The sequence below is a fragment of the Chenopodium quinoa genome, unplaced genomic scaffold (assembly GCF_001683475.1).
Source record: "Chenopodium quinoa cultivar QQ74 unplaced genomic scaffold, ASM168347v1, whole genome shotgun sequence".
Lineage (NCBI taxonomy): Eukaryota > Viridiplantae > Streptophyta > Magnoliopsida > Caryophyllales > Amaranthaceae > Chenopodium > Chenopodium quinoa.
In genome coordinates this window covers 5,160,221-5,174,030 of record NW_018742484.1, presented here as the reverse complement: position 1 = coordinate 5,174,030, position 13,810 = coordinate 5,160,221, and the positions used below count along the sequence as shown (strand labels likewise).

The window sequence follows — 13,810 nt, the reverse complement described above, 5'->3', positions numbered from 1 at the left end:
TGAAATTTGTCATAAGATATAATTTAAACAATGAAAAACAAAGTGAAGTGTTTAAATTATATATCCTTCATCTTAATAGATTTGTTTTGATAAAACATAATCCACAAATGAGGAAAACGTATTCTAGATGAAATTTCGCTACCAGCCTTTGAAAAACATAGAATTAGAGAACAATGCATGTATAAATATTGCAAAAACTTTTTGTTAATTAAAATCCAAAAATTCTCCATCCTTTTTCTCGAGATAAAGAAAAAGGAATAACCAAAATACAGAGTACATGGGATGATATCAACTACTTATAGTTGGATCTATTTTATCTCCTCTTATCTTATTTAAAATTAATGTACCATAAGAAGTCCTCTATGCAAATATTCACATACAATAGTGTTAATATTAGTGTACTAGTTCTGCTCCCTTCGATCCTTTTTGTTCTTTCCATTTTGATTATTTTTGTCTCGCAATATATTTCAAATGGGAAGAACAAAAAGGATAGAAAGGAGCACTAATTAAATCTATATTCTGCTTCTGATTTCATCTTAAAGGACTCCTAGCTAGGAAGAACACATTTCAACCATAAGATCTTCCATCAAATGTGCCATAACCTCATCGCCGAGCTTTGTTGCAACTTCTTCCCTTTCTAATTGAGTGTCTCTTGGCCACGATCCTCCCTCTTCCATGTCCCTAATGTAAACTTGCCTCTTGTCCTTCACCTCCCACCCTAATATTAACTTTTCATATTGTCCGTCTATCCAACCCTCAGCTGCTTGCAACAAGGTATCTTTCGCCTTTTGTGCAACATTTTCACGAAAGAAGTCAAGTAACACATCTTCAAGATCACACTTGTGCATGTTTTTTGATTGTATCCTAGCATTCATAATGCTAAGTAAGTGTTGTGCTTGTTTTTCAACTTTGCTTACATGGCTTTCTTCTTCTTCTTCTTCTTCTTCTTCTTCTTCTTCTTCTTCTTCTTCTTCTTCTTCTTCTTCTTCTTCTTCTTCTTCTTCTTCTTCTTCTTCTTCTTCTTCTTCTTCTTCACTTTCACTAGATAGAATATAGCTAGGTGTTGAGCAAGGTATGATCGAATGCTTAGGTACTCGATCTACAATCTCAGAGGATGAGATTAGGCTTTCAAGATTAATGGGTTCTAGTCCTGCTAGACATTCAAATCTTCCAAGTTTTTGCATAAGCCTTTCTTGTGTCCCTGCCAATCGAGTATTCAAAAGCATTAGATTAAGTTTAAATTAATATGATTCGATTTTAGGACAATCTTCTTTCAAGAGTTCAGATTTAGACCCTTAGGACGATATATAGAAGACATTTAAATGTACCTTTTAGCCTTAAGACTCTAAGAGTGAAGGGTGAGGAACCTCCTTCATCGTTGTAAGGAAAATCCAAGACAGATATTGGGCTTGACTGTTCCTTCTCACTTTCTTCATTAAACCACATTTTCTCCTGTAATCATATTCAAAATCTAATTTTTATATCAATGTATGAAACATAGAGAACAAATCAAGTTGCTACTCTTAAGCTATTTCCATAAGAACAAATACAATGTAATCGTAACTTGAACAAAGTTTTTAGGCCCAACAACAAGCCCATCATACATACCGTCTCCCATTTTTTTTTTTTTTTTTTTTTTTTTAGATGGTGGCAAACTATGAAGGTATGTCATTGTAAGTCAGTCTAAAGTCTTATACACCGCTTACAAGAATATATATATATATCAACTTAAGCCATTGATATTCATTTGCTTTGTTTTACTTTGTCAACTTTGCTTGCAAACCTCATTCCTAATTAAGTATCCATATTTGTTTTAGTTAGATCCATCATACAAAGGTAGATGAAATGATGAGTCTCTCAACCTGTCATATTTGTTTTAGTATATGTCCACTTAAAAAATGCACATTTGAAACAAAAATATCTAAACAAGTTTTCTAATTATCTACAATAATTAAAAGTAATCTTCTAGTAAAAAAAATAAAAATAAATGTGTATTAAACGTTTAAATTAAGAGTTTAAGACTAAGGAGTATTTGTACCACCAAACATTACCTCCTACTCTCCTAGTATCAAACACCGACCAAATGTAAAAATGTAGCTAAATTATTGATAAATGCACTCACTACAACATAACTAATTATTTAATATGGAGTACATTTCATAATTACAATATAAATTGGTGGTCTGACTATTATAGTTAGAGTTAATTATAGCATAGCATGCCCAATTTCATAATATTATAATTTAATTAGAGCTGTGATCTAATAATATCTCGAGTTGTACGAAAATGCCATGGTCCAGCGAGTTATGATAGCCGTAGATCTCGCTGTGTGGCATAACGTGGCAAGAATGGACGGTGATGATTCCCTGGAAAAACTATGTGGCAAATTAATACTTACACCTCCAAATATTTTCCCAAGAATCAATGAAATACTCCCGCACGTGAGTGTCATGCCCTTTCCCCACTTCCCGCCGCCATATATTTTCAATGTTTAATCTTTATTTTTCTTTAAAACCAAAAAGTCATTAATTAATTTCTAATAAGTCAAACTCAAGCTAATTAACGGCATAGATTTACATCTTAGCATTAACGAAAGCTATTAACCATAGAGAAAATACTCCGTAAATATTACTCTATACTTTTTTTGTTTTTTTAATTTACACTTCTAGTAATACTATCATTTTCACGTTTCTTATTTTCTCATTATAGTCATAGTTTATCAAAATTAGTTAAAATGTGTAAATAAAATAATGTGAGAAATTAAAGTGTTGCAATGAACAAGAAAATGAAAAAAGGTACCCTACTAAAATATTTTGAAATTTGACAAATAACCAGTAAATGTTGCAGTTATTAGAAAACTCGAATCTGATATCCTAACTGCTGAAAATGCGTAAACTAATTAAGATTAGAGAAGCATTAAATATAAAACATATTCTAACCTTAGCAACCGCTGGCTTAACGGAATCATCACCAGCTATTACGCCAACTATTCGGCTGACCACCTCTTCCTCCATTTTCTCACTCCTCTCAACGGCGTCGTTTTCACTTGAGCAAGTCAAACTATCCGAATTAAAAGTAAGATCCGACCAACTACTCTCACTTTTACCGTCGCTAGTACTACCACTCGTCGTAGTAACCGTCGTATCATTCGACAAATCCGACGGCTTATACTTCTCCGTTCCAGCAACACCCGACGATATCCACCGTTCGATCTCATCATCATGATCACCTTCCTTCTTCTTCGAAACAACCACTACGTTACTACTTTTCTCTTTCTTCCAGAAGCTTCTCCGAAACAACTTCTTCGAGAAGCTTCGAGGAAGAAACCGTTTTCCGTCACCGGATTTCGCATTACTTTTCGCCGGAGAGTTAAACGGAAGCATCTTCACGGCGTTGATCACCGCCATTGATGCTCTATGAAGCGTCCCCGAAACGCTCCGGTTTCTCACCAGGATACGTTTCGGAGGTTTCGTATTATTATTACTATTAGTAATACGGTGGTTTCGAATCATTTCGTTCTCGATAATGCTGCGTACCGCAACGCAGCATTGTCGGCGAGGAAACGATCGGAACCCATTGGAGGAGCACGAGCTTAAGTCGTCCCCAAGGTAATCCTTCAGCATCCATGGCTTCCTAAATGAGGACGATTTTCTCGCTTGGCTTTCACCGCAGAACGATACCACGAGCGCCATTGTGATGGATAAGTTAGGTTACAGTCTTGAGAGAACACGAACCTAAATAGAGGATGAGAGTGGACTTGATAAGTGAAGTTGATTGTAGAGGTTAAGTAAAGGAAGGAGAGGAGAGAGAAATTGGAAAAAAAAAAGGAAGATTCGAGGAGGTAGGAAATGAAGATCTCAAGAAAGGCTAGCTAAAATTAACTGGAAAAATTAAGTGAATATTTTGTAGAAATCGAATCAAAAGCCAAGTAAGTGTGAGAGTGAGTGAGTATCAGTAGAAGTGATTAGAAGAAGGAAGGATGGTTCGTTAGTTAAAAATTTGAATCTTAAGCATCATTAATTAAATGATTTGATTTGGGAAATTTGAATTAGTAAATTAATTAATCTAAGAAGTTACGAATCTTTGGCTGTTAGACTTGAATGCGACCCAAAGTTGACCTTTTAAAATAGGGTTAAGTCTTAATTAATGAGGAGAGATAAAATACAAGTATTTTTAGTTGGTGTTGAGTGGTAGAGTCCACGTGTGACCAGATTTAGTGAGGCAGATTTTGAGGGTCCCACTTTTTGGGTTCTAATTTGTCTTTATAGTTGGTGTTGTGTCAAACTCAATGTGTGTTTAAGGTTGGATTTGGTGATAAAGAGAGTTGAGTGAAAATGGATGAACTTAACTAACTTTGGTGTTATGGTGATTGTAATCAACATTATATAAGGTGGGTTTATTTGTTTGGTTTGTGGTTGATGATGATGTTTGTTTAATGGTTTTGATGGTGGACAATGCAATGCAATTGTGTTGCTTTGCTTAGAATTGACATTTTTGCATTTTGTTTAATGCAATCATTGATCATGAGAAATGAACGAGTTTCATCTATATATATTCTGATCATTTATTTATTGATCATTAATAGAGAGATGAATGAGTTTCGTCTATATATATTCTAATCATTTATTTGAATATATATAGGGAAATTTAGTTGAAATAATGTAGTTGTAGGTTTGAAAGTAATTAAGTAATAAAGGATTAGTTGAAATTTTAATAATAAATCAATGAAAGTAGCTAAATGAATAACGGAGTAATTATATATGACTAATAAGCTAAAATGAGATATAACAGTCTACCTTACTGATTACATAAACAACATACAATCATTTAATGAATCAATTTCCCATATGTAGTTGTTTGAATCATTGATCTAATGTGATATTGATTAGACATTTTTATAAATGTATGTTGGAAGTTAAAAGTTAATGATTTGAACAATTAGAAAAATAATATATATATATTGAAAGGTATATATGTATGTAGTTGGCTCAATTATTGATAATTAAAGCTCATAAGCATATGATTACTTAGCTTATTGATCATCTATTGCAGAATCAACTGAAAGTAGTTCACACTAACATACAGTAGATTTATTATCTTAGTGATCTAATACATTGGTCGTCCCAATAAATTTTCTCAACATCCTTCATCCAAAAAATCACTTATGTATATTAAATTATAAGCAGAAAGTAATTTAAAAGACAATGTGTCGCCTAATAAAAGTTGAACTATTAATTAAAATTTATGTTAGACATACATGTCTTTAATGTCAAATTTTATAAATATTTCATCACAGTATGATTAGTAATTAATTATACATATATACTGCATGTTGTAAATATTTTATATGAGGAAAACCACACTACATTCTGTTGGCTTTTATGGAGCTAATTAATAACAACCAGCATAATATTGGTTGTCATTACTCATAATGATATTACGCTCCTATAGTCCTTTCATGTTAAGTACGAGTACCTGCTCAATACTAATGTTAACTTTTTTTAAGGCCATGTTTTTAATTGTCTTTAAATCCACTTAGTTCAAAGTTAAAAAGTTCAAAATTTTCAAATAATATATCTCTGCAAAAATTAATTATAACAAATTCAAAAAGGTCAAATAGGTTGAGTTAATCAGTTCATTTTAATAAAGTAAAAATCAATTGAATTAAACACACTCTATTACAAAATTCTGCTAAAACTATCTACTATGACAAGTGTATAATGTATATATACAAAAGGCATAAACATGCATAGATTAATTGTATTGTATTGTAATAAATAATTACACTTATATGGTCCTACCAGTGGCGAATCCAGGATTTCTAACTAGGGGTATCATTAAGCCATTGAAAAATAATAGAAAAAAGGGTAGAAACAAGTTATTATATATATTATCGTTAATTATCCTTTATAATTTTAAAAATTTATTTCCGTAGATAAATTTTCATTGTACAAATATATGAAATAATTTATATTTTAGTTATCAATACAATACAATGATTAAATTAAAAAGTACTCCATATGTTCAATAATTACTTATCTATGTACTCCGTATTTATCATTCATAAGTTTATAAACTACTTCGTATTTGGTAATTTATACTAGTATACATTATAAATATATATATATATATATATATATATATATAAAACTGTGAAATTTTCTTATTTTATATAAATTTTCTTAATTGCGTTACTCATATTCTACCTCCGTTAATGGTTATGTGCAACTTTGGAGAGAGGAACGAACTCCATTGCAAAATTTCTTAATGATACTTAACAAAAAGTAAGGGTATGTCATTAATAATTAATCAATCCAAATCTTAAAATAAATAAATAAATAAATAAATAAAATGAAAGAACCATCCAGCGTCCCATCCACCGAAACCCACTAAAACCCAAATCCAGGACCACCCACCAAAACCCATCGACGGAACCACGAAAACCAACCCACCGAAAACGACAACCCACGAAAACCAACCCACCAGAAACTAAACTCCCAACTCGAACCCAGAACCATGACCCACCCCAATTCAAACCCAAAACCACCTAAGAAACCGCCACACCTACCGAATACCCATCCAACCCACTAACAACAGCCTACACTGTGTTCTTCTTCGTCGTCTTCTTCGTTGTCGTACCAGATCTGGAATGAGGTTGGAGGAGGAGAGAGAAAGGTAATGGGGAAGATGAAGAAGGTGAAAAATTAGGGTATAATGTGGAGAAATTGGATGATTTTAAACTAGTTGGGTTGATTTCAATGAGTTATTGGGGGAGATGAATTAAATTTGATCGGAGTAGTTAGATTAATTAGGTTAGTTTAGTAATTAATTAATTATGTTTTTAAGAATGTAATTGATGTTATAAAAATTTTAAGTAAGGGTATTTTTGTAATTTTGTTAATTTTTTTTTTACTAAACATGGAAAGATTTGGAAATGTTGCACATAATTTTTAGCGTCCATTTTTGGTAAAAGTTGCAGATAACCATTAAAGAAGGTAGTATATAAAACTAAATAGTAAATAAGTTACTTACCAAATATGTGCATTGAAATAAAAGTGCAATAAAATGGGAAGAATTTCATGAAATAAAGGAGTCTGTAAGATTAATAAGCTACTCATTTAAAAAAAAATTCCTTATGTTTGGTATCATGTACGGTGATTAAAAAATAATTAAAGTATGTATGAGTATAGATTTAATTTATTTTATAATTTAAAAAATCGTAAATTCTAGTACTTGATTTTTCATAAATTAAATGAGAGACTTAAAAAAAAAAAAAAAAATTAAATGAATATGTAATTAATTATGCACACATATAAAGTAGATACAAAAGTCTAAAAAAAAAAAAGAACCTAAGAGACCGGTTGTTACTTACAACAGATCCTCTTTAAGTTTAAACTTGAAAGCAGTGGAATTTTGGTATGGAGTGTGTTTAATTTGCTATGGCTGAATCAAAGAGACCTGCTATCACTAATACTAGGTCTCTTTGATCAACACTTTTTTTTTTCCCTATTCCCCCCCCCCCAAGGGTAGCATGTGCTACCCTTGTTACTTCTTAGGTCCGCCAGTGGTCCATACGGAGCATATAACAAAACATTGATTTACTCCCTTTGTCCTTAGTTAAGTATCACAGTACAATTAGGCTTTGGGTTCGAATGATCCTCTAGACCGGTTAATATAAACATATAATATACTATCTCCGAATCTTCTATTATGAAAGTTTAATTCACATACTATTTGATTATTAAAATCAAATAGTTTTGATAGTGTTTTATGATTTATATAATTAATAGATTATTAATATGTAAGATGTTGTTAATTAGATTTGTATTAATGTACATTTTTACAATTTAAACTTTTTATAATTTTTATTCATACATAAGTAGTTTTACTCCATAGTCAAATATATGTGCATTGGAGATTGCACAAAAACTAAGTGAGTTGTAATGAAAAAACTAGCAATTACTTTTTGTACGTATAAGATCGACTTTTGTGTATAAGTTAGTATGACCAATAATGAATCTTGAACCAAAAGGTAAAGAGAAGCTATTGCGTGAGGCTTGCCTCACCAACAGCTTCGTGAGGCAAGCCTCAAAAACAACAACCAAGTTTATAGATGATATCATTTAGGCAATGGATGATACCATAAACACAATAATAATTATATCATCCAGCCTATAAATGATATCATAGAACTGAAATATGATATCATACAACCAATGGATACATGATTTGTCATGTTTTATGTGTTGGCTGATATGTTTTTTTTGTGTTGGCTGATATGTTTCTATTGTTAGCTGATATGTTCATTTTGTTAGCTTATATGTTTTTTTAATGTCTAATATGTTCCTTTTGTTTGTTGCTATCAGACATCAGTTGGCTAATATCATTATTTTGTTAGCTGATTTGTTTTTTTTGTTGGCTTATATGTTTTATTTTGTTGGCTAATATGTTTATTTTGTTGGCTTATATGTTGCTTTTGTTTGCTGATTTCATCCTTTTGTTAGCTAATATGTTTCATTTGTTGGCTGATATGTTCCTTTTGTTGGTTGATATGTATCTTTTATTGGTTGATATGTTCCTTTTGTTGGCTGATATGCATCTTTTGTCGGCTGATATGTTCCTTTTGTTGGCTGATATGTTTTTATTAATGTCTTATATGTTCCTAATGTTGGCTAATATGTTCCTTTTGTTGGCTAATATTTGTATTTTGTTGGCTGATATACATGATATCACATCCAACTATAGAGGATATCATCTAACTTATAGATGATATCATCCAGGCCAGGCAATGAATGATATCATCTAGACAATGAAAAATATTATCCAAACAATTAATCATATCATCCAAACCACATGAATGATATCATCTAGACAATGAAAAAATATCATCCAAACCAAATGAATGATATCATCTAGCCAAGTAATCCTATCATCCAAACAATTAACCATATCATCTAGCCAATTGGACATATCATTTAACCAACTAAATAATCATATCATATAGTCTAAGACACTTAAAGATATCATCCATACTATGATTAATATCATATACACAAGAAAATAGATGATATCATCTTTCTTATAGAAGATAATATAGAAACAATAAAGGAAATCATTCAACTAACTAATCAATTACAACAATTAAATTTCTAAATAATCAAAATACTTTTTAACAATCTATATAATAATTTAATTGAAGTAACACAAATTCTGTAATACCCTGAAAATTTCCTTCTTTTAAAATACTCTTTTTATTCTAAATAAAACTCATTTTTAGGAAATAACCAAAATATTACCGCCACCGTGGTAACGGCTAAGGCTATTTTCAAAGTCACACAGCGGAAGTCTAATTTAAAACCAACTTTTCAAATAAAATAACTTGAGTTTACAACCTCAAAACATAAGTAAAATAAAACATCCACAAGTTGGAACCAATACCAACATGTAGGCCTGATCACGGATCGGATATCCGATCCGATATCCAATTTCGGATCGGATATCCGAATCCGAAAATTTGCAAATTTGATATCCGTATCCGATCCGAAATGTTTCGGATATCCGATATCCGAAATTTTTCGAATCGGATACTTCAATTATCCGTTATTTGAAATTTTAAAAAACTATTTTTTTAAATATTATTTTTTCCATTTATTATAATAAACTATTTCATTTATATAATATTTTTTTTTTAGTAAATAGTAATTTTTATTAACAAGGCTCAAGGTCCAACAAGTATGAAGTTATGAACAGAGTATGAGAGTATTGAGTAAACACTAAACAAGTAAACAGGCAGCAAGTCAGCAACAAATAAAAAAACACCAACTAACATTATTATTTATTACAACTTTACAAGCTTTGAGAAGCCTAGAATAGCAACCAAAACCAACACCAAAGAAACAGCAGGGCAGCAACAACGGAGCAGCAAAACAGCAGGGCAGCAACAATGGAGCAGCAAAACAGCAGGGCAGCAACAACATCAGAATAAACACAGCAAGTCAGCAACATCACTTAGCAGCAGAAGCCAGCACTTAGCAGCACTTGCAGCCAGCATAAAAGAAGCAAACACAGCACCTGAGCACCAGGCAGCAGCCAACGATAAACAGCAAGTCAGCAACATCACTTCAGCAACACAGCAAGGTCAGCAACAGCAATAAACAACAATATCAATACAGCAACACAGCACCATCAATACAGCAACACAGCACCTGGCAGCAATAAAAAACAGCAATAGACAAACTAAAAAAACAGCAAAGCAACACACAAAACCACTAAACCAATTAACCAAGCAAATATTAAACACACAAAAACATATTAAACACACATAAAATAATCTCTACAAAGCTCCAAGCCACTAAAAGCCCACAAACTCCAAATTAGTAAATTACACCACAAAAAACAAAATAAAAAAATTACAACTTCATCTTATGTATCTCAAGCTCCAATCTCCAATCTCCAATCTTCAAGCTCATCTTCAACTTGTCACATGTAATCATCAACAATGCCACTTGAAGGTTGCTCAATAAGTGGTGATAACTCTACACAACAATTTTTAAAAAGAATATAGAATAAAAAATTAGTTAGAAGTTAAAACTAAATTATGCAAATTAATTAAAAAAAACATAATAACTAATAAAATGTTTTACCTTCTTCAATTCTCTCAATATCTTCAAGATTTTCTTCAACTACTAAAGGGCCACGAGTATTTCGCAACCAATCTTGAGCACATATCAAAGCTTCAACCATATTTGATGAAAGTGAGCTGCGAAATGGATCAAGTACTCGTCCACCCGTACTAAATGCAGATTCAGACGCTACAGTGGACACTGGAATAGCTAACACATCTTTTGCCATAAGAGCTACTATAGGGTATCTTTCCCCACGATTCTTCCACCAATCTAAGGCATCAAAGCTCTTTCCAATAGTGTTAGGTTCTCTTTCATCATTTAGATACTTATCCAAATCACTCTTTTTCTCAAGATTGCTTTGACTTCCTATATCCCTCTCAAATTCAAATTCAGCCATGTCATGCCAATCCTCAAAGCTTTCCATGTCTCTTGTAGTCAAATCAACCATATTGGATGGACTTGACCCACTTTGTGTTTGTTGAGAGGCATAATGTTCATACAAAGAATTCAACGCATCCCTAATCTTATCATACAACTCTTTACCCTTATCCAAATCATATTGATCATCAATAACCCACTTCACATATTGCATCTTTCGCCTTGGATCAAGTACAACAGCAACATACAACATCAAATTGATATTATTCACATTTCCCAATACTTATCATGTTTTATTTTCATTCCATGGGCCATTAATCTTTCACCAAGATCACTACTTTCACACTTTCTCTTTATCATCTTTCCAATGGTAACAAGTTCTTGCAAATACACATTAGAAGTAACATACAAGGACCCAGAAAGTCTTAAAGTAGCATCATAAAATATCTTAAGAAAAGGGAGCAAAGAAGCAACACGATCCCAATCATCATCAGTTGGAACACCATTAGACTTTGCCAATTCTTCATTAAATTTACCACGATCAGAAGTTTCAAGCAAGTCAAAAGCCTTACAATAAATAGAAGCATATTCCAATATCAAGTAAGTTGAGTTCCACCTAGTTTCAACATCTAAGCAAAGATGACGTTTAGACTCAATTTGCTCTTGATTGACACAATTCTTAAACTTCTGCAATCTTGCAGGAGAAGATCTAACAAACCTTAACCCATTTCTTATTCTTTTTATTGACTCGTCATTTTCTTTCAAACCCTCCCTCACAGTCAAATTGAGAATATGAGATTCACAACGCATATGCACAAATTTTCCCCCCAACACAACCCCATCTTTCCATCTTTGAAGTCTTCTTCTTATGTATTGAATACCTACATCATTTGAACTAGCATTGTCTACTGTTATAGTCATGACTCTACTAATGCCCCACTCAAGCAAGCATTTTTCTATCCCTTTACCAATAGCCTCACCAGAATGACCGCTAATTAGACAAAAATTTAAGATTTTTTGTGCAATATCAAATTATCATCTATGAAATGAGCAGTCAAACACATGTAACTCAAGTTTTGACATGATGTCCAAGTATCAGTAGTAAGACAAATGCGAGAAGAAGACTTGGAAAAGTAACGTTTTAGATTCTTTTTTTCCTCTACATATATACGATAACAATCTCTTGCCACAGTAAAACGAGAGGGGAAAACAAAGTTGGGTTGTGCAAATGACATAAAATAGCGAAAACCCTCATGCTCACAACATCTAAAAGGTTTCTCATCTATTATGACCATCTTTGCAAATGCTTTTCTACATTCATCTTGCTTAAATTTCCAAAGATCTAATCTACCTTTTCTCCCATTTACAAATGTCCCCGACATATTGTCATCCACACTACCATCTCCCTTAACTTGTTCAGTTTGTTCACTTTGCAAAGAAAGAAGTCTTTGTGTTTTATCAATGTTAGGAGGGTATTCTTTGCACCTTTTAAGATGATTTTGCATAACCGATGTACCACTCTTTGAGTCACCACAAACATTAGCTTCACAATAGTTACATTTAGCCCTTTTATCCCCATCTCTTGTGAATGACAGAAAGTGATCCCAAACCCAAGATCTTTTCTTCTTACATTTTTTTGGAGCTCTAAGATCATCTGGTGCTCTCTCGGTTGGAATTTGCACCTCCGAATCAGGTGGAACATCTTGTGGCTTTGGTTGTGAAGCATTTGCCGTGGATGTCAATGGATCATCACTTGAGGGGTTAACACTTGGGGGGTAGCACTCTCCCCTGTCATATCCGCCATAAATCTGTCACTATAAGAGTATGTTAATATGTGAAAGAGCATATATGACAACTATTGTTAATAATGAACACCCAAAACAAGAAAAAATTCAGTAGTAGAAAATTATGGCTCCTCCTACAAAGACAAAATCAAATTCCAAAATAACATTTTGAGATCATGACTAAAATACAGAGTCTGCAGCAAACTTCAGACAGCAATTTGTTCAATTAGTTATACTAGAAATAAGCATATAAATAGTCTCATCATAGGTAGAACAACTATGACTCAATTGAGACCTTATAACATACAATGTGCATCATAGATAAATCGTTTATAACCACTTCTTCAACCCGACACTCGTCCAACGAACAGTGTGTGCATGCAACTGATAAAATAATTTGATTCAATCAAGACACATCAAATACTAAATTTTCTAGTAGGCGCAATTCTATATTATCATTAAATCTTAAATCAAAGAAAAATTAAATAAGAATTCCCATTTGATTAATTTTTACTTCAGTTTCACTGTTTCAGACATACCCATTTGATTAATTACTGCTTCTGCAATACCCACTTCTTCAAATCCTTCAATCGTGTTAATCTTCCAGAAATTTTCAGTTATAATTAATGGTTTTTTTTTTTTTTTTTTTTTTTTTTTTTTATAAAGAGCTTTTAATCTTGCTAATATTCAAATATTTTTTGGAATAATTTTGGACCCAATTTTAGGAGGGAATCAGAGAACTATTAAGATAAACTAGATTAAAAATTGTTAATTTATGATTTATGCGAATCTAATTAAGAGTCTTGTTGAAGAAGGGGAGTTGAAGGGAGTCTCTTTCTCTTTACAAGACGAAAATGAAAAAAAACGAAAGAAATCAACAGCAACTCAAAAACAGACTTCCTACATTCAAGATACTCAACAACATTTCAAGTTTTAGATATACACAAGTTAATCAATGGGTGATTCAAAATTTCAGATAGCATTGAAATATTCAAGTATTCAAAAAAACCCTAATTTCAGTAA

General features: G+C 32.1%; 1 protein-coding gene across 1 annotated transcript; it reads right to left on the bottom strand.

Annotated features, from left to right (window-relative positions):
• Positions 1-230: 230 nt before the first annotated feature.
• LOC110719508 (deoxynucleotidyltransferase terminal-interacting protein 2-like) lies at positions 231-4,064 on the bottom strand. Its single transcript, XM_021898460.1, has 3 exons — positions 2,940-4,064; positions 1,329-1,452; positions 231-1,201 (listed from the first exon to the last, which is right to left on the bottom strand). The coding sequence occupies exons 1-3, from the start codon at positions 3,690-3,692 to the stop codon at positions 552-554; spliced, it is 1,527 nt and encodes a 508-aa protein (XP_021754152.1). The 5' UTR covers positions 3,693-4,064; the 3' UTR covers positions 231-551.
• Positions 4,065-13,810: the final 9,746 nt, after the last annotated feature.